The following is a 23,227-nucleotide window of genomic DNA, read 5'->3' on the forward strand; positions in this document are numbered from 1 at the left end:
ATGGTTAATTGCCCACAATTCAATCCTAACCAAGGATAACCTTTCTGTCAGGGGTTGGTCTGGGGATCAAACATGTCAGTTTTGCACCATACCTGAAACGATCTCTCATCTCTTTCTTACTTGCCACTTAGCACAACAAATATGGTTTTGGTTAGGAAAAAGTCAAGATGTCATGCATGAATGGCACACCTTTGAAGATATTCTTCTCTTTGCTTGCAACCTAAATACTTTTGATCGAATTTGTTTTCTCATTGTTCTTTGTGCAGTCTGCTGGACTTTGTGGAAATATCGGAACGATAGTTGTTTTAATAATTGTGCTGCTAGAACAGCCCGAACTTTAATTCTCCAAATTAAATCTTTACTTTCTTATTGGTCGGGAAATGTTAAAGCTAGGATCAAGCAAGAGATTGAGGAATGGATGCCAGTCCTGGAAGCCGCCATCCCCTTGGCTCAGTACATGCCCTTGGAGATAGTCCCATATCAGCCATCGGAGCCTACCTCCCTTCCATGAAAGCACAACATCAACTGAATTTTTTGTATCTAGATTACAACATTAGCCCTCTGCTGAGTAGTTTCATTGCAGCCTCTTTAGTTTACTTTTGGTGTCTAAGAACCTCTATTATATGGCTTGTTGTTATGTTGCTATGGATTCTTATTTCTATATTCTGTTTTTATATATCACCAGTAGTATGAGGTGATTGAACACAATTGCTGGCTGTTATGCTGGTAATTACCCCTTTTGTAATTATGTTTTTCGGTTAATGGAAAATGGGCTTTTGCCTCTTTTAAAAAAAAAAAATAGAGCTAATCTGATACCTGCATACAGTGTAGTAATATTAGGTTTCTATGCGGTATGCGGAAGGGCACCGCATACCGCATATACGGTATGCGGCCGCATATGCGGATTTCTATGCGGATTTTAAAATAAGAATTCATATATATTTGAAAATTGAAATACATAGTAATACAAATAGGAATAAGAATTTATGAGTACAAATAGAAATACATAGTAATGACAACATGCCAATATCATCAGTAATAGTAAATTAGTAATACAGAGTAATACAAATAGTAATACATTTCCTTGAGAATTACACAGTAACCTGTTACTGTTATTCCGATTCCAACATCAATGAAGTCCAATGGTTGGGATCTAAATAACAGGTTCAAGGAATAACAGCTGATTTATTATCAGTTTGGTCAGGTAAAAACCAACAAGTTCTGTAACAGTACAAATACATAATAATACATAGTAATACAAATACAAATACAAATAGTTAGAACAAATAACAGGTTCAAGGATTATATGCGGCCTGTTAAAACATATGCGGTCAAAAATATGCGGCCTAATATGCGGCCGCATATGCGGAACCGCATATTAAACAGCATATTGATTTTCTATGCGGTTCGGAACCGCATACGCATATGCGCCGCATATTACCTAATATTACTACACTGCCTGCATATAATATAGGGGACTTTAATATTAGTGCAGATCTAGTTTACACGAATCTTGAAACAAATCAGATGATTGAGATTCATTAACTCAAAAGATTCCCTTTTGAGTTAATGCAGAGGATATGAATTCTCGTCTCCGAGTGCTCTATTCGCCGATGAGTTGCTAGGTTCTGACGTTTTGTTGGTTTCTTCTTTATCAAGCCATGGCTGCGGTTCGCCTCTTTCTTCAGCGGCGGTTCGGCTCGGTTCTCGGTCTAAACCAGGCCGGCTTCTCTCGACCTTTATTCGCTACTGGTGCGGAGCTCGTTTTTTCATGTTACTTATTTTTTCTGCTCTTGGTCCCTAATTTCCTTCGTTTTACATCGATTTTTCGTTGTGATCTGGTGGTATTAAAGTTTTGGGTGCTTAAATTAAGAGAGATAACTTAGACTGGTATTTGGTATCATAGTTTCTCTACTGTTGGAATTAGGAATAACACAATTCTTGTTTAGTACCAGAAAATTGTGGTATTGAGTGGTTGAAGCAGTAAATTGAGCAAATTTAAGTGCTCCTAATAGAAAGGACCACAGATTGATCACATTAAATCCTATATAATTCCAATGTGTTCAGTCAAATATAATCAGAAGGGAGGTTAATAGGTACCAATTCAAATAAATTCCAGGTCCAAAGCAAGTCAAATACTAGAATATTGATTACGTAACAGTACTGAATCCTGAACTCTTGATTCATATTACTTTGTTTGTATACGAGGCTAATTATAAACATATGGTGTTCTTCGCATCTGACAGGTGGCATTAGGCTTACCAGTACAAAAGCTGAATCAGCAATACCAGCAACTGAACTTCAAGACAACCCAAAATCCCCAGAAACCGAAGAACCAAAAGTGACATACAAGGCATTTTCAAACTTGAAGATGTCGGCAAGGCATGACATGGCAATGGTATTTACATGCAAGGTGTGCGATACTCGATCCATGAAGACGGCTTCTCGTGAGTCGTACGAAAAGGGCATTGTGGTGGCGCGTTGTTCCGGGTGCAACAACTTGCACCTGATTGCCGATCGACTCGGTTGGTTCGGTGAAGCAGGCAGTGTTGAGGATTTCCTGGCTCTTAGAGGAGAAGAGGTGAAGAAAGGTTCGGTTGATACCCTGAATTTTACGGTTGAGGATTTCACTGGTACTGGCAAGTCTTCATGATTCTTTTTATTTTATTTTGAGGAGAATGATCTTTATTTTTCAGCTGGATGGTTTAAGTAGAAATTTGTATACTTGGTGGGATACTTGTCTAGATACCTGATGTTGAATTGTTTTAGTGGGTAATTTGGGAGAGAATTCACATCGTTTAAGGTACCTCAAAAGGTGAGTTTGAATTGGGCCTGTACATTATACCTTGCACGAATCTTAAAGCATCCCCGTGAATAGCTTGGATTAGCTTCGATTCAGATCAAACGGTCTGATTCTAAACTCACCAATTACGTTACTTTCAGAGGATATGTACTCATTTTGGGGGGATGGTTTCATTTGTTAAGGTCATATTGCAATCCTGTTGGGGCAAAAAAGAAAGGTTTTATAAGACCTGACAGAATTTGGTTCCTATGTACAAATTCTGGTTTAGCTTATGTTGCCTTGCTTTTGTAAATTTTAAATTATTACACACGGCAATAATTACACCGAATCGTAATGACTCAAAATGTTTGCCTCAGATAAATCCAGTTCATATTTTCGATTGAGGTCCGGTTTTTTATAACACTCACCACAAAAGTAACTACTGAGTTACATTGTACTATATATAGTAAGTTTATATATATTTGCAATATATCGATAAGTCTGCTGTCTAAGACTAACTCGATATATGCATTGATGCATAGTTACTTTGATGGTTTAGGGTTGTGATACTATTAGGAATAAGTTCATAAATAGAAAAACAGATAACTAAAAATAAATTTACATGCACATTGAATCTCTGCAGCACATTATACATAGATTTATTGCTAAGTACATGTTTATCATCTTTTGGCCACATAAGAATGTACCTATGGTATGTATATTTACTCGCAAAACCAATGTAACTTTATCTACCCGTAAAAATAATGTCAACACAATTAATGACAGTAAATTACACATGAAATTATTGCTCATCTTTTTCATTATGATCCTTCAACTGTCAAAACTCCTATATTGATCTTTAAAATTTTCATTTTGACCATTTGTTTTCTGTTATTTACTTGAGAAATTAGTAATAACAAAACTTTTTCTTTCTGAGCGGAGAAGCTGTTTGGTATCATTTTTGTTTTACTGCCTTTCATCTTTTGTTGTGTGTTGTGCAACAACTTTCCTTGACCATTTTTTGACGAAATTTCCAACAATCCCATTTGGTCCCATTTTCAAAATGGTAAAGAACTAAAGATATATTTCTGAAAAGCAAAAGTAAGAACGAAGAATATAATTAGCAAAAGTATTATTTGTTTACTTTAGAATTAGTTCAAGACCATTCAAATCAAGCAGCACACATAAGTTGATCTAAATGGCTTAATCGGCTTAAACAGGCTTTAACCCAAAAATAAAAAAATCGGTCCGAAGGTGAAGCTCAAAATGCACCACCAAATGCATCCTCAAATGTCATTTATAGTGTTTTGGTCATCCTGTTTAGAAAATTCAGTATTATTTCACAATCTAAATAGAATATATGAATATCGGAAGAAATCGATCATTTTCTTATAGTTCGCCGAGTAGAACTATAGTATTCTTAAGCTTATCAAGCTCTTGACGAACTTAATGTCAAGTCCTATTGAATTGGTTCACGAGTGATATATTTACATTCAAATTTTATAAATTTTTGAATTAAGTTAAAGTCGAGTGGTAAAAAAAACTTATTAGTTTTCATATGCAAGTGAGGCTATGGTACTATGTATAGCGCGAATTGGTTCCTACCATGAATCAATGTCTGTTTTCAAAGTCCAAACAATCGATATGAATTGTTTAACATGATCTTCATATAAAAAAGTACTAGTATCGTACATGTGTGTTGCAACGGAGACATATTATAAGAGAACAAAAAAAAATTCTCATACAAAATCACACATTTTCATAAAAAAAATATAGACCACTCAAAAGAATAATGATTCAATAATAAAAAAAATAGATCAATATATTGTCATACAAATGTAAAGTCCATTCTTTAAAGACATACTTATGAGCTTTATTTTTAATGGTACATATCAGTTTTTTTATACGGTGCTTAACAGGGAAACAAGAGGAAAAAAATCATCAAAATAAGTTGTTTTATTTGTTGATATCATATTAAGACACATTATGTAGTCATATTATGGTTCTTGCTATTGTGACAAGGGTTATTTTCCTCTGCCTAAAATTTATATACATTTGTGTACCTAAAATAGATAATAGAATCATGTTTACTTAAATGATATCGTTAAATGAAAAATAACATTCCTTAATTGATATAAGAAATAGAAAGAAATGAAGACATGACCAATCAATTATTAATCAATTTATAAATTCCTTAAGTGACATTTAAAAAATGGAAATAAATAGAAAAATAAGTATCTGGCAATCAAATAAGGGGGTTTAGAAAAGTTTTCAAAAGAAAAATGAGGAAAAGGGAGTAAGTTTAGATTATGTGAGATAGAGAGCGCTGGAGAGACGTTGATGAGTACATGTGGCGAGTACATAGTTATATAAATTTAGACTTCTACACGTAAAAAAAATAAAAATGATGCATAGAATAAAAAAAAAGACAGACTATTTAATCGGATGGCTAATATTCAATTAGAAATTTAATATTTTAATAACAGTTGGCGGATCAAGACATCTACATGATTAATATGAGAAAAAAGATTTGTTTATCAAAATTTATATTTTTAACCTTTTTTAGATAGGTAGAAAATTAGTTGATCTAAAAAACCTTGAACATCCAAAAGTAGTGATTTTTTTGTCTATCTACAAAAAATAGTAAAAAAAATTAGAAAAATGTAAAATTTAACTTGTAAGTACATTTTTATATAGAAATTATGTTGAACGATTCATATCGACTATTTAAATTTTGAAAATAAAGATATTAATTCATATTACAGATCAATCCATGCTTTTACATAATACCATAACCCACTCTTTATATATTCATCTTTTCATAATCTTTTTATTGTTTGACATACTAGGCTAATTCAAAAATTTATGAATTTTACATATAAACACATTATTCATGAAGTAGATTAATTTCAACAGTTTAAATTAGTCAAATCGATAAAATTTAGAATTAAACTCATCAAGGAAATTGATGAGCTTAAGAACACCCTAGTTCTACTCAAACTAGATGACATAAATTTTTGCATTTTTGTTATTGGTATTGCAAAAAAAAAAAAATGTTAAGATTTTGTTGATTTTTTTAATAGAGATGTTGCGGAGTAATATGATTCCTACAAATCAAGAGTCAAAACTCTAGAGAATCAAATCAAATTCAATTATCAATTTAAGGAATAGAGAAATTTGAATCTCCGAAGAAAATTTTAAATTCTAAAGTACTTGAGATATAATAATGGTGCTCATGTGCACGAGTGATTGATTAAAAATATTTGATTGTTAATGGTGGACTTAAGATATATGTTTAATATTAAAAAGTTAATTAATTAATGTCTATCTTAGTCTTGAATCTTTATTTATCTCAGCCTAAGAACTTTCCCTGATTCGTATCTAGGTTCCTTGAAATTGTTTCTTAGCTAGGGAGATAACTCATCCGACATGTACATTTTTTTAGTTTTCCGATAAGAAAATTAAAAAATGAAGCTATTATTCTTTATCAACATAGACATTAAAAATATTTTATATCGTATCCTAACTGATTACAGAGCCTTTTAGCATTATTAGATAAAGTGAGGGTATGATAATATGCATATTACATGAACAGTCCGTGCTATGATTTAATATTATGTTTTTAAAGTTGAAACAGTTAGTCTGAACTAATTTACACGATCTTTATATGAAAATATACTTACAAATTAAATTTTATATTTTTAGAGCATTTCTACTGTATTTTAGATAGAAAATCATTTTAGTTGAAAATTATGGATCATCTAAGAGCAATGATTCATGTCTATCTAAATAATAAAAAAATAAAAATTGATTTCTAAGTATATTTTCATATGGAGATCTTAACTGTTTGAATTGTGTAATTGAGTGATAAATTCATAGCCCGGATCAATCTGAAAAATGCATATTACCATAGCCTCACCCTTATTAGATATAGTTAATACAGTAAAGCCTTAACATGTGGTTTATTGTTCATCTACGGTTAACTGTCCTAAGTGGTTTTTTGAGTTTTTCTTTTTCGTCTTTTTTTTTTTTATGAGTTTTCTTCTTCTTTTTTTAAAGAAAGACAAGGTCTAGCCTTTTAAATTTCAATGTCTGTAAAAATCTCTCATCAGAGATTATAAACTTCTAATTAATTTAGTATAAAATTAGGTGGTAAAAAAGAGAAAATTTATAATATAATTTTAATACATTTTTAACTACTTGATTTTATACTAAACTAATTCAAAATTTATAAAGTTACATATAAATAAATCATAAATTAAATATATTGGTTTTTAACGGTTTGGATTCGTTATTTGAAGTCAAGTTCATAAGAAAAACTTGGTGAGTTTTAAAACACCATAGTTATACTTGAGTAGGCAGCCATAAATATTTGAATATTTGTTTTGGTGATATGGAGGATTTTGTTAATAGTATTTAAAAAAAAATTAAGATACTATTGACCTTTTTATAATAGAGAGGTGGCGGAGCAGTATGATTCCTACAAAACAAAAGTGCAAAAACTCTTTAAGGGAATCTAATCAAATTAAAGTATCAATTTAAGGCATAGAGAATTTGATTGACCTCCCAAGAAATTTTAATATTTTAAAGTACTTGAGATATAATATATAGTGGTGCTCAATGTTTATGTGCATGAGTGATTGTCAACAAATATTTGATTATTAATAGTGGACATAACATAAATTTTTAATATTAAAAGGTTAATTAATGTTTATCTTGGTCTTTAATCTTTCTATATCCCAGCTAAGAACCTTCCCTGATTTGTATCTAGGTTCCTTAAAATTGTTGCTTATTTGTTTGAAATAATGAGCTGTAGCTAGGGATATATACAAGTGTCTTTAGGCTTTAGCTCATCCGACCAGTACATGATACATTTTTTTAGTTTTCCGATAAGAAAATTAAAAAATGATGCTATTATTCTTGAGTTAGGCTACTATGACATTGGTGTTATTTGAAATTAAATAACACCAACTTTTAAACCCTTAGATCTGCCTTGAGATTCGTAATATCCACTTTTACTGTTCAAGCACTTTATTTTGTACGAATCTCAAGGCAGATCTAAGGGTTTAAAAGTTGGTGTTATTTAATTTCAAATAACACCAATGTCATAGTAGCCTAGCCCATTATTCTTTATCAACATAGAGACATTAAAAACAAATTATATATCCGATCCTAACTGAAGTCTTGCCACCTAACCACCTTAAGGCCATGTTCAGCGGGCTCAAAAAAATGGGAATAGAAATCGACTGTGAAAATTTTGAGCTGAATTTTATTGTTTACGTGGAACAAAAAAAATTCAGTCAGACATAATTTTTGTTTTCCCACATGAACAGTAAAAGTTGGAGTTGCTGCCGAACAGGGCTAACAGAGTTAGAGCCGAATTTTTTATTAATATCCAAATTTTATATTAAATTTAAAAAAATATCCGAATCGGTTGTTGTTTTCGAAATCTACCCATTCCGGAAAAAAAATTTCCGGAATTAAACTCTAAATCCGGAAAAAAAATTTCCGGAAACTCGGTTCTAACTCCGGAAATTTTTTTTCCGGATTTAGGATATTTTTTTTTTTGCTAAATCTGGAAAAAAATTTCCGGATTTAGGAATTTTTTGTTTTTTTTTTTTTTTTTTAGGAAATTTTTTTTTCCGAAATTTTTTTTTTCAGTTTTTATTTATAATTTATTTATTTTTTGTATTGATGTATTACAAATATTTAATATATTTTTTAAAAAATAGGTGGAATACTATATAATTTGATTTATTCAAAAGACTGCTACAAATAATCCGGATCAACATTTTTCATGCCGGATTTTTTACGGCCGTAAAAAAAAATAATATAATATAATATATGTATATTTATATGTAGAGTACGGCTAACGCGCTTCCTCTAGCATATGGGCCAAAATGCTTCCGGTGGAAAGTTGAAATTTCAAAATCCAAAAAGTCGATCTAAACCGTTCATCTTCTTCTCCATATTAATATCTGGTTGGAGACCAAATTTTACATTTTTCTGAAATTTTTTACTATTTATTAAGCCATTTTGAAAATCGCTAATCCAACGGTAGCTTCTGATTTTTACTGTTTGGTAAGCCACCGTTAAATCAGCAATTTTCAAAGTGGCTTAATAAATAGTAAAAAAATTCAGAAAAATGTAAAATTTGGTCTCCAAGCATATATTAATATGGAGAAGAAGATGAACGGTTCAGATCGACTTTTTGGATTTTGAAATTTCAAATTTCCACCGGAAGCATTTCGGCCCATATGCTAGAGGAAGCGCGTTAGCCGTACTCTGTATATGTATATATAATATAATATATGTATATGTATATATAATATAATATAATATATATGAAAATGAAGATATAAAATATGAGGTATTGGAACCCTCGGTTAGTGTCTCAAAAATTCAGTTTAAGTTTTCGTTTCAACGGTAGGCATTCAACGATCTGTTTGGACTTTGAAAACTTTGAAAATACCGATCGTTGAATGCCTACCGTTGAACAAAAACTTAAACTGAATTTTTGAGGCACTAACCGAGGGTTCCAATACCTCATATTTTATATCTTCATTTTCATATATATTATATTATATATACATATATATACATATATTATATTATATATACATATATATACATATATTATATTATATATACATATATATACATATATTATATTATGAGGAGGGATCAAGTTACAACACTTGAAAGTTACAACAAAGTTACAACATCATTTTTTTTCATTTTCAAAGTCCAAATCGTCGATCCAAACCATTAGATATTCAATCTATATTAAAATGTGCTTGCAGACCAAATTTTACATTTTTTGAAATTTTTTTGCTATTTATTAAGATGGGTACAAAATCGCTGTTTTTATTAAAATTCTGCACCATTAAAAAACAGCAATTTTGTACCCATCTTAATAAATAGCAAAAAATTTCAAAAAATGTAAAATTTGGTCTGTAAGCACATTTTAATATAGATTGAATATCTAACGGTTTGGATCGACGATTTGGACTTTGAAAATGAAAAAAAATGATGTTGTAACTTTGTTGTAACTTTCAAGTGTTGTAACTTGATCCCTCCTCTTATATTATATATACATATACATATATTGAGGTTGGCTAAGATCAAAGTGGTAGTTCGTGAGCTTTGGTGCTACCAATTCATTTTTCAATTTTCAAAGTTCAAAACGTCGATCCGAACCGTTCAAGTTGTTCTCCATATTAAATTGTGCTTGGAGACCAAATTTTACATTTTTCTGAATTTTTTTACTATTTATTAAGCCACTTTGAAAATCACTGATCCAACGGTGGCTTAACAAAACAGTAAAATCAGAAGCCACCGTTGGATCAGCTGTTTTCAAAGTGGCTTAATAAATAGTAAAAAAATTCAGAAAAATATAAAATTTGGTCTCCAAGCACAATTTAATATGGAGAACAACTTGAACGGTTCGGATCGACGTTTTGAACTTTAAAAATTAAAAAACGAATTGGTAGCACCAAAGCTCATGAACTACCACTTTGATCTTAGGAAATCTACTTTCCTATATTATATTCTTCAATATATATTATTCAAATTCACATATACTAATAAAAATAAGAAATAATTTTGAATTATTCACTTTCTTTACAATGAATTCAATGAATTAATACACAAGATATCAAAGTATAAAAACAAGATATCAAAGTATAAAAGATAGAAAGAAAAATATCGAAATATTTATAGTTTTATTATCAATACAGTTTTGATAATAAAACTAGAAATATTTCGATAATGGCTTAAAAACAAAAAAGATTTTCTTCAATTTACTTAATTTTATTTTTTACAGAAGATTTATTACCCCAGCTTGATCTGGTTAAATACTAACTAAACTTTTCCTTCTCTACTCTTAGTTCAAGGAATCCCTGAAGAATCATAAGGATCCAATGTTTTTATTTAGTTTTTTTTATTTTTTTATAAAAAACAAATTAATATATTGGATCCATTGATATTTAATAAAAATAAAATAAATATGTTTAATTTAAACAACAACAACAAAAAAAAATTGAATTTTCATACGAAAAAATATCGAGAAAGAATTACTTGAAGAAGAACTAGATCTAGAGGAACTGAATAAAATGAATGAAGATAAACTCGATTCAGATGAAGAGGAAGTCAACAAATTGATTGGAAAGAAATATACTCGAAACGAAATAGAGCAACTGTTTCTTCTCGCAGAAATAGAATCATCAGGAGAAATAGAAGAAAAAGAAAAAAACCTTGCTTATGATGAAGATGCTAATCAAAATTCAAAAAAATCAATAAAATCAAAAGAATCTAAGGAATCACAAGAATCAGAGGAATCAATAAAATCAATAGAATCTAAGGAATCACAGGAATCAGAGGAATCAACAGAATCAACAGAATCTGAAGAAGATATACCTTACATGGATAAGGTCGATTCTTATCAAAGAAAAACAGGTTTGACTGACGCTGTTCAAACAGGAATAGGTCAACTCGGCGGTATCCCTGTAGCACTTGCGGTTATGGATTTTGAGTTTATCGGAGGAAGTATGGGATCGGTAGTGGTGAAAAAATAACCCGTCTAATTCAATATGCTACGAGAAAATCCTTACCTCTCATCATTTGTTGTGCTTCTGGAGGAGCTCGTATGCAAGAAGGAAGTTTCAGCTTAATGCAGATGGGTAAAATATCTTCGACTTTATTGAATTTTCAATTCCATGAAAACTTATTTTTAGTGTCACTTCTGACATCACCTACAACAGGTGGTGTCACAGCCAGTTTTGGAATGCTTGGCGATATAATTATTGGTGAACCAGATGCAACCATTGCATTTGCAGGTAAAAGAGTGATTGAAGAAGTAATGAAGATCGAAGTACCCGAGGGTGTACAGGAAGCTGAATACTTATTGGAAAAGGGCTCATTGGATTCAATTGTACCGCGTAATCTTTTCAAAGGTGTTCTTAGTGAATTATTTGCGTTCCACGGTATCTTTCATTTAAATAGAGGAGGTTTATGAAAAAAGAATTGGTATGTTCCTTTCTATTCGATTTATGGAATCATTTTGTTCTATTTTTTATTATGTTTTGCTCATTTTGGTTTGAAGATTTTATATCGTGGAATTTGATTTTTTCAGGAACAATTTTGAATTATTTTTTTCTATGTGTTCTATAAATCTGTGATTATGAATAGTCCCGAACTTATTATGGGACATACAATGCATTAGAGGCGTATGATCATTCCCCTTATTCTATTCCACCTCTTCTAGAAAAGAGAACTCTCAAATCACATTCGATTATTCTATTGAACTGATTCTATTTAACATAGAATCAGAATTTACCTATATAGTATAGGAGCAACATATGCTAAAAGGTTATTTTGTCGGCTACATTAAGAGGGAAATCGACGAGCGGCGCTTCGAAGTTTCCCTCTGGCCAACCATGGATTTTCCATTCGAATCCGATCTCTCGGATGAACTGTTTAATAGAAAAGTCCGGCCCTTAAAGGGGAATAGGATTTTATTAGAGTATAACTCTGATCTTAATGAGTTCAGCCAACCTCTACATATATTATATTATATATACATATACATATACATATATTATATTATATTTTTTTTTTTACGGCCGTAAAAAATCCGGCATGAAAAATGTTGATCCGGATTATTTGTAGCAGTCTTTCGAATAAATCAAATTATATAGTATTCCATCTATTTTTTAAAAAATATATTAAATATTTGTAATACTTCAATACAAAAAATAAATAAATTATAAATAAAAACTGAAAAAAAAAAAATCCTAAATCCGGAAAAAAAATTTCCGGAGTTAGAACCGAGTTTCCGGAAAAAAAATTTCCGGAATGGGTAGATTTCGAAAACAACAACCGATTCGGATATTTTTTTAAATTTAATATAAAATTTGGATATTAATAAAAAATTCGGGAGTTAGAGCATTTTAGCATAATTAGATATAGCCTCAACATGTGATTTACTTTTGGTCTAATGTAACTGTACTCTGTAGTTTTCTGAGTATTTATCCGTACATTCATTTTGTAAGAATTCAGTGGTTTGGTTTTATTATGCTTCTTTGTTATGCTTGATATATACATTTAATTCAATTATGTATACATAGGTATTTTCAATTATTTATCTATGTTATACATTTGCTTCAATTATGTACTGGAAACAGAGTACATACATATATTTGGTTCAAATACCTCATTTCTTTTTGCACCATCTGTGTCTCACATTCTTATTTTAATTTTCAAAATTAAGATAGTTTATCCGAACTGCTCAATTTGATCTCCATATTAAAATGTGCTTGGAGATAAAAAAAAATATTTTTTTTAATTTTTCAAATAGATACAAAATCATTGCTTGTGTACATTAAAAAAAACAATAATTTTATACACATATTTTAAAACAATAGTAAAAATATTCAAAAAAAAATATAAAATGTGTTCTCCAATAATATTTTAATATAGTGATCATATTAAACAGTTTATATCGATTGTTTGAACTTTAAAAATAGAAATAAAATGTAAAACACGAGTGAGACAAGAAAAAACACGAGATATTTAAATCCTACTCTTTCAATTATTATTGTAGCTTATTTAATGATGGAGAAGAACCAGACCAACACGGCAAGACGCTACGTTCTCTATACTGATATTATTTTCGTTGCCTTCTTCCAGGAAAAAAAGGAGAATTTGTTTGTACCACAAAATTAGTTAATTAATTACACGGATTTATACCTTTGAAGATCTTTTAAAAATAATAATTTTGCTTTCATGCAAAATGTCCCGTCGAATGTCGTAGAAACACTCCGAGAGATGTATATTTCACAAATATTTGTGCAATTCTATGACCACCATCACAGTCATAGCACGTGTATTGTAACAAAAAAAAAAGTAATACAAAATATCATTAGAGAAAGAAAAAAAAAACAAGTAATTAATGCGAGCAAGCAAGAGAAATATAATAAGAACAATAAAATTAGGATGTTCTCAACTCCAAAACCTATCATATTAGTTTCAAACGACTAATATAAATCGTTGAAACTGATCTATATTACGACTACGAGTGATGCATTTATATGTAAAACTTATAAATTAATTTAGTATAAAGTCAAACAGTAAAAAAATAATGAAAATGAATACATTAAAATTAATTTCTAAAATTTCTCTTTTTGACCGCTTGATTTTATACTTAATTAATTTAAAAACTAATAAATTTTGTATGTATATACATCACTCAGAAGTAAATCGGTTTTAACGGTCTGAATTTGTCATCTGAAGTCAGTCCAATAAATTTTAAAGCTAAGTTCATCCAAAAACTTTGTTAACTTAAAAGAACATTCAAATTCCACCTTTAAGAGTGTAAAAGAAAAAAAAAAAAAAAAAAAAAAAAAAAAAAACTGAATTTTAAGTAGTTCACCGTGTTTACATCACAAGAGACCGGGTATTATGATCTGAATGAGTCAAAAGAGGGGGTATATAACAAATTCCCCTTCTGACTGCCTTTTGAAAATAAAGAACTACCCTTCTCTCCATATAACTGTATGACTGTATCGCATTCTCTTTTTAAAAATATATGTATATATATATGTCTACATTCGTTGTATGTCAAATTATATATGTGGTATAGTTTATTAATTTGATAATAACCTTCAGAATCTTTGCGCAAATATTTTACAAGGTTAACAGCAGCTAGCGTTCCTGAAACGCTGGGTACTCACTACTCAGTCAAATTGGTGTTAAAATTCAGCCAAAAGTAAAATATATACAAATCAATGCCAAATCCAATCCAGTTTCTGATATTTACAATTTATTCACCCAAATTTGTGAGCTCAGTGTCGTGACTTCTCCTATCCAATCGATTTTGTCTCAGATGCATAGCTGTCAAAAGTTGTAAATTTTAGACGTAGATTTAAAAAATCGACTTTGCAGGGTTCGTGTTAGTACGTCTATTGGTTCCCGGAATCAAATAATAAAAAAAAAACACAGCTTTCGGTCGGAAATTTTAGTCAAAAAATTTGATGTAAAGGTATATTTAGAAAGATAATATAAAATAAAAGAGAAAATATTTTGGTTCACAGATAGGGGTGTCAATGGCACCCTTTTACCCGTTTACCCAACTCGTATCGTATCCGAAAACACGGATAAGGGTAAGATTTTTATTCCGTTAGCTAATCAGGTATGGGTAAGGGTAATGATTTTTTTTCGTTATCTTACCCGTTTTAGTATAAGATAATTTAAAAAAAATAAAATTACATATATAAATATATATTTCTATGAAGATGATACATGATACAATAAAGTTTTTGTATTTTATTAAATTTTCATAATACAAATTAGTTGTATTCATTATTATTTTTTTCTTATTTTAAAAATTATTTTATCGAAAACACAAATTGAAATGTTAATGGCACTTTTTTATCCGTTTACCCGATCCGTACCGTATTCGAAAATACGGGTAAGGGTAAAGATTTTTTTTCGTTATCATAATGGGTATGGGTATGAAAATGTCTCCACCCGACCCGTATCGTACCCGTTGACACCCCTATTCACAGACCTTTGTTCATGGTCTGTCACAAACTACTTCCAAACGTGTTTTAACTATCAACTCCAATGACTTCTTTTTTAATAAAATCTCCCGATTTGATTTTCTCTCTCTATTTTATTTAAAACAAATTACCGATCTTCTTCCTCTTCTGCAAAAACAAAAAATTATGATCTCTCTGCTCCTTCGCTTTGTTCTCTCATCTCTCTTCTCCTCTCAACTTCGTTCTCTTTACTTGCGCCCAAGGCAAGTTTCTTCTCCAGCAGCTCCGATCTCGCCTGGCTCTAAGTGAGAGTACCCGATCTGACGCTTCCACGATCCCACTTCTCCTCTCCTCGTGAACCCTCCCCTACTGATGAGATCAGCTTTGATCTCGCTCATATCAACTTCAGATCACACCCTTCTCCTCACCGTCGATCGGATAGAAGTTGTCAGGGTTGAAAAATAGGGTGAAAATTAAATCTAGTGAGTTATTTCTTTATTTCTATTGAATTTGTTGTTTGATTTGAAGCAGTAATGGATCTAGCATTGTTTTGAACTTTTATTTGAATTTGTTGTTTGATTTTATGCAGTAAGGGTCTCATAATTATTTTTTTATTTCTGTTGAATTTCGACATGAGGAGATGATTTGAGAGAGGCGACATGAATGAAAGATGATAGAGATGCGATATGGAGTATTGATCTGTTAATTTTACAGTATTTTCCCTGTTAATTTTATAGTATTCATCCTGTGATTTTACAGTATTCATCTTGTGGAAATCTGGAGGAAATCTGGAGGAAAGAGATGATAGAGAGGCGATATGGAGTATTGATATGTTAATTTTACAGTATTCATCTTGTGGAAATATGAAGGAAATAGATGATAGAGAGGCGAAATGGAGTAGTAATCTTGTCATTTTACAGTATTCACCCTGTTAATTTTATAGTATTCATCTTGTAATTTTACAGTATTCATCTTGTGAAAATCTGGAGGAAAGAGATGATAGAGAGGCGATATGGAGTATTGATCTTGTCATTTTACAGTATTCACCCGTTAATTTTACAGTATTCATCTTGTGATTTTACAATATTCATCTTGTAAACAGTTACTAATGTTTAACAATGTGGTTGTGAATATTTGATGTATTGATGATTTATAGTTTGCATCTGTTAGTTTTACTGTTTACATCTTTTAAATTTATAGTATTGAATTTTGCAGTGTGTTTATCTCAGTTTTATAGTGTTCTATGTTTCATATTTATAGTTTTATAGTTTGTATCTGTTGGTTTTATAGTTTACATTTGGAAATTTTACAGCATTGAAGTTCTATAGTTTGCATCTTTATGTTTTACAGTATGTGTAGTTTTAATTTATAGGATATAGATGCATATAAAAATATTAATAATTAAAGAAAAAAATTATAATTTAAAAAAAATTTAAATTATTTTTAATTTTGATTCAAAAAAATTAATTTTGTATAATTTCTTGGATTATTTTGAAAAAACTGCAAGTTTGATAAGTGGTTCAATTTTAAAATGTTCTATAATGTTTTAAAACTGTTATTAATTGTAAGTTAGAGAAATATATCAAGTGGTCCCACATCAAGTACAGTTAGTTTGACAAGTTGTGTAAGTTGCAAGTACACAAAGTAGTCCCACTGAATGTTATAAACTTAAAGTGTGTTTTTTGTAAGATTTGTTATACAAGTTACAGTATTGAAGTAGTAATTTTATAGAATTGGCGCAAGTCAAATGATAATTTTTCTGTGAACAAATTGTGGACAATTAGACGTTTCCAAAATAAAATTATCCGGTCGTAATGCAGGAATTTTTGGATAAGATGGTATAGTCGAGATTATTTTTCTATATAAAATGATGTAGCTTTTTTTAATAAAAGATTTACATTTTGTTTTAAGAGAAATATTAAAATTATCCGGTCGTAATGGAGGCATTTGAACCCTCCTCTTTTTTGAATGAGCTTTCTTATTTTTATATTTTTGAATTTGTATAATAGCAGCCCAATAAAGCCTAGCGAGCCAGCTCGTCAGCTCGCGAGCTAGCTCGGGCTGGCTTGTCACGAGCGAGCCAGGGGTTTCCGGCTCGGATGACCTAGGTCCAGCTCGCTCGGTCCAGGCTCGGGCCAAAATAAACGAGCCGAGCTAAGGCCCAGCTCGTTTACACCCCTACTCCAGCACATGGAAAATGAGGAACGACCGGTGTCAATCGTTCCTAGTGGGTCCCAAGATAGGTCTTTCGAATTTGGCTCTGACTTGAATTTTAACATCCCTTCTCGATTCCTTGTTTCAAATTTTAAAAATTTGAAATTTGAAAAAACTTTGATATTTTATAAAAAAAATTGAAATTTGAAAAATTTTGAAATATGAAAAAAATTTGAAAAAAAAAATTAAAATTCGAACAATTTTGAAATTTAAAAACAATTTGAAATTTGAAAAAACTTTGAAATTTTTAAAAAACAATTAAAATTTGAAATTTATACGCATAAAAAAAATTGAAATTGAACTTTGAATGAAGCTTTGAACTTTAAAATTGAAATTTGAAAGAAATCTATCCATATAAAAAATAAAATTGAGCAATAGGCTGGTAATAATAATAACCTCTCAAAAGTCAAAACAATTGTTTGATTGCTCATAACAAATGCTTGCTTAATGGAAATTGCAAATAAGTAAAAATATGAGCCGACTCGCAAGTTCGCGAGCCAAGTTGAGTCGAGCCAAGTGTTTACATGAACCGAGCCGAGCTTTTTTCTTTCAAAAGCGAGCCGAGTTTGAGCCGAATCATTTTACTTCTCTCATTGAGCCAAGCCAAGTTTGAGCCAAACCTTAATCATTAGCAGCCCTAATATGATACATCTATCAATCACAATCGAATGAGTTAATATGCTCATATATTAACAATACAGTGTATTATTAATGCATAAGCAAAGAGAATTAATTTTTAATCTAGTGATAAAAAAAATGTTCTCTAATTATTGAATTAATGAGTTATGATAAAAAAAAAAGGTTTGCAAAATTTAAGATTACTGGCAATCAATTTTTCAAATAAATTGTTCTCTAAGAGCATCTACATCCCAGCAACTCAAATGAGTTTCTAAATAACTGTCAACCACTTTTTAAAAATTATGATTTCTAAAGTTTCTAACTCTCACATCTCTGAAATTAACTTTAGAGTTTATATTAAACCACGTCAGCAATAAATTAAAAGGGAGAAGTAATTTGAGTCAATCATTTGGTCATCATGGAGTTTATAAACAATTTCTTAATAAGAAACTTTCATGCATAGTTACTAAATAAGAAACTCTCTCACATTCCTAAAACTGAGTTATTAGAAACTCCAAGAATTTAAGAGATGTAGATGCTCTAATTAGTAATTATTGATTGAATTATGATAAAAGATTTCAAGCAACAAGAGAACAATCTTTGCATATAGTGATAAAAGACAATGCACTATGTGACCGTGTGAGAGGTTGCAGTTGAGAGATTCGACCCTCGTCTCATGCTAAAAAAAAGTTTATATTAACAAGTTTTCAACAATTAAATTTTAGATCTTCTAAGAGTGTGCTTCAAAATAAGAAACTCAAATGACATAATACAAATACAGATTGAAAGAGAAAAATTGAAGATCTACCCACAAATCCACGGAAAAAAAATTTAATCAAATTTCAAAGAGAACTAACATTCAGTATAGCGGCCAAGACAATGCTTTCTATGTTAAAAGTTGTTGGAATTTCGGGTAGGTTATAGTGCAACAATTCGAAACAGTTCAAGATTTGTTCACTACCCGAAAACCAGAATCCAAGTATAAAACTAATTCTAGGATTAAAACAGATTTTACCACTAGACGCGCAGCGGAATCTTCAAGTCTAGCAGTAGCCTTCTTCTCCTTTCCTTCGTGTCAGATCCACGCAACAGCCTAGCAATCACGCCTCTATCAGTATCCACACGAACAAAGCCAAAATCAACAATCAGTCGATATGCTAGTATCAATCTGAAAGCCCCGTCTTTTTCTCTTTCTTTCTCTCTTACGATTTCTGATATCTGTGGAACAGAATTTCTGAAACAACCAAAAATCGAACTGCTGCATGTATATTTATAATACTTATGCATCCATTCAGTTGCACCATCTGGATGCATCTCTTCAGAAAACGTGATCTGATCTCAGATCAGATCAGATCAGATCAAGAATTTGGGCCTAGCCCAATAAGACTTAATATATTAATTCAGCCCATATTATTTGGCCTGTAGAACACTTCTTATAGTCTCCCACTTGTTCTAATTCCAAATATTAATGCATCTAATACATTTTTCTGAAATTAATATATATATTAAATTTGATTTCAACCTTGTTCTTGTGTGTGACCCAATAGGTTCATATAATGTTGGCAGTGAGCTGAAAGTCCTTTTCGGCACACAAATCATAAGCGGTCCCTAACAGGGCATTATGACTACCCAAATTATATGAATGTCAATATCCGACAAGTACCTCACAATTATTTATGTTAATCCCTTTATCACTTGATATCTTGATTGTACTCAAAGCAGGATATGTGTCAACTTTGTACACTACAATCTTTGATTTCTCATACCAAAGTTAGATTGACTTTCATATGATTGACTATCAACCATATAGCACGGCTATGCATTTTTCAATCTATCTTTCTAGAGGGGCTCAGAGATATCATACTCTCAATACATGAGAGGGATAAATTATATCTTGATCACTCACATTTCTTCACATGATTCATAATACACCCAATTACTACCTTTATAGTTACCTGGTTAGGGCTAACGTTTGATAGCATTAAAGTATACAATCCTCATTGAAGAAATCAATGATGATCTCAAGTCAAAGGATTCAACAAAATATTGTATAAAATAAACTAATGACACATAATAATCCATACAGTATTTTATAGCGGGTCTGTCCAATATCATGTTTATCAAACATGTATCCATGTGATTGCATTGGATATCCCATATCAATGATCCGTAAAACCTGATCATCCACAATCAATCCACATACCAGTCCATAAATTATTAGTGTTCCAACTAACAATAAAGACTATGGACTATTTAGAATAATATTGCATTCCATTATAAAGTTTTACGATCCAATTCATCGAATTGATGATAAATAATAAGCAATAAATTATTCAAGGAACATTATATTGTTTTATTCATAAAACATAAACATACAAACAAACATCTAAATTATAAACCTCTGTAACACAATAATAATCACTAGAGCCAATCACTCATGTATCTAATACCTATAGCTCTAGTATGCATATCATGCTTAACTTGCGAAAGAGGTTTAGTCAAAGGATCTGCCACATTTGCATCCGTTGCTATTTTGCATATTTTAACATCACCTCTATTCACAATCTCTCGAATAAGGTGAAAACGTCGAAGTATGTGTTTGGATTTTTGGTGTGATCTTGGCTCTTTAGCCTGTGCGATTGCTCCATTATTATCACAATAGAGATCCACTGGATTTTCAATACTTTTAATCACACTAAGTTCAATAATGAACTTTCTTATCCAAACAGCCTCTTTTGCTGCTTCTGAAGCAGCAATATATTCAGCTTCTGTTGTAGAATCGGCTACTGTCTCCTGCTTGGAACTCTTCCAACTTACAGCTCCTCCATTGAGACAAAATACAAATCCAGATTGCGATCTAAAATCATCTTTGTCAGTTTGGAAGCTTGCATCTGTATAACTAGATACAACAAGCTCTTCCTCACCTCCATAAACAAGAAATGTATCCTTAGTCTTTCTCAAGTACTTAAGGATATTCTTCACTGCTATCCAATGACCCTCACCTGGATCTGACTGGTATCTGCTTGTGACACTCAAAGCATATGAAACATCGGGACGTGTACAAAGCATAGTATACATGATAGATCCAATTGCGGATGCATATGGAATCTTACTCATGCGGTCTCGCTCATCTTGTGTCGAAGGACACTGATTCTTGCAGAGACTTATGCCACTTGACATAGGTAAAGATCCTCTCTTTGAATCTTACATGTTGAATCTTTTCAACACATTGTCAATGTATGTACTTTGGCTCAATCCAATTAGACTTTTTGATCTATTCCTATAGATCCTTATTCCCAATATGTAATTTGCTTCACCTAAATCTTTCATTGAAAAACTACTTTTCAACGAAGACTTTACTAATTGAAGCAATGGAATATTATTTCCAATCAACAGAATGTCATCCACATACAAGACAAGAAAAACAAGTGCGCTCCCACTAGTCTTTTTATAAACACAAGGTTCTTCTTCATTCTTGATGAATCCAAATTCCTTGACCACTTCATCAAAACGAATATTCCAACTCCGAGATGCTTGTTTCAATCCATAAATAGATTTTCGAAGTTTGCATACTTTCCTAGCATTATTTGGATCAACAAAACCTTCGGGTTGTGTCATGTACACATCCTCGTTTAAGTTTCCATTAAGAAAAGCAGTTTTGACATCCATTTGCCAAATCTCATAATCAAAATATGCGGCAATTACTATAAGTATCCTAATTGACTTAAGCATTGCAACTGGTGAAAAAGTTTCATCATAGTCTATCCCATGAATTTGCTTGAAACCTTTTGTCACCAAACGTGCTTTGTGAATGTGAACATTCCCATTCATGTCAATTTTCTTCTTAAAAATCCATTTACACTCAATGGTTCTTACACCATTAGGTAAATTAACCAAGCTCCAAACTTGATTATCTTCCATGGATTGCATTTCAGATTTCATAGCCTCAAGCCATTTATCAGAGTCCGGGCTTACCATTGCTTCTCGAAACGTCGTAGGCTCATCGTTGTCCAACAACAATATGTCACGTTGTTCTGATATGAGCAACAAATACCTCTGAGGTACACGACGTTCCCTTTCCGACCTTCGTAATGGCAATGTCTCTTGTATAGGTTCCACAATGTCTTGTGGTTCCTCATGAGTAGTAGGAGTATCTTCTTGAGTATCTCGAATTTCTTCGAGATGCACATTACTCCCACTAACTCCTTTGGAGAGAAATTCTTTCTCCAAGAAGACACCATTTCGAGCAACAAATACTTTGTTCTCTGCCCTATTATAGAAGAAAAATCCATTGGTTTGTTTCGAATATCCAACAAAGAAACACTTATCAGATTTAGGTGTGAGCTTATCAGACATCAATCGTTTTACATAAGCCTCACAACCCCATATTTTAAGAAAAGACATACTAGGACGTTTCCCAGTCCATATTTCAAATGGTGTCTTCTCAACTGCCTTTGTTGGAACCCTATTAAGTGTGAAAGCTGCCGTTTCTAGAGCATATCCCCAAAATGATAATGGAAGATCAACTTGACTCATCATAGAATGAACCATGTCCAATAATGTTCTATTACTCCTTTTAGACACACCATTCCATTGAGGTGTTCCTGGAGGAGTAAGTTGTGAAACAATTCCAAATTGCTTCAAATGATCACCAAATTCTTGACTCAAATATTCGCCTCCTCGATCTGACCGAAGAGCTTTAATTGTCTTGCCAAGTTGATTTTGTACTTCATTCTGAAATTCCTTGAATTTCTCAAATGCTTCTGATTTATGTCACATTAAATAAACATAACCATATCTACTAAAATCATCAGTAAATGTGATGAAGTACTGAAAACCACCTCTTGTGACTGAACTAAATGGTCCACATACATCTGAATGTATAAGTACCAAAAGGTCATTCGCCCTTTCATTTATCCCAGTGAAAGATGTTTTAGTCATTTTTCCCAACAAACAAGCTTCGCATGTTTCAAGTGATTCCAAATCAAATGAGTTTAGAAGTCTTTCTTTATGAAGCTTCTTTATGCGTTTCTCACTTATATGTCCTAAACGACAATGTCATAATATAGTGGAA

General features: G+C 31.4%; 1 protein-coding gene across 1 annotated transcript; it reads left to right on the plus strand.

Moving 5' to 3' along the window:
- The first annotated feature begins 1,595 nt into the window (after nucleotides 1-1,595).
- Nucleotides 1,596-2,844, plus strand: ZR3 (Zim17-type zinc finger protein). The gene is made up of 2 exons (XM_078292326.1): nucleotides 1,596-1,752; nucleotides 2,247-2,844. The coding sequence occupies exons 1-2, from the start codon at nucleotides 1,662-1,664 to the stop codon at nucleotides 2,651-2,653; spliced, it is 498 nt and encodes a 165-aa protein (XP_078148452.1). The 5' UTR covers nucleotides 1,596-1,661; the 3' UTR covers nucleotides 2,654-2,844.
- Nucleotides 2,845-23,227: the final 20,383 nt, after the last annotated feature.

Source organism: Carex rostrata, chromosome 25, assembly GCF_964058835.1.
Source record: "Carex rostrata chromosome 25, lpCarRost1.2, whole genome shotgun sequence".
Lineage (NCBI taxonomy): Eukaryota > Viridiplantae > Streptophyta > Magnoliopsida > Poales > Cyperaceae > Carex > Carex rostrata.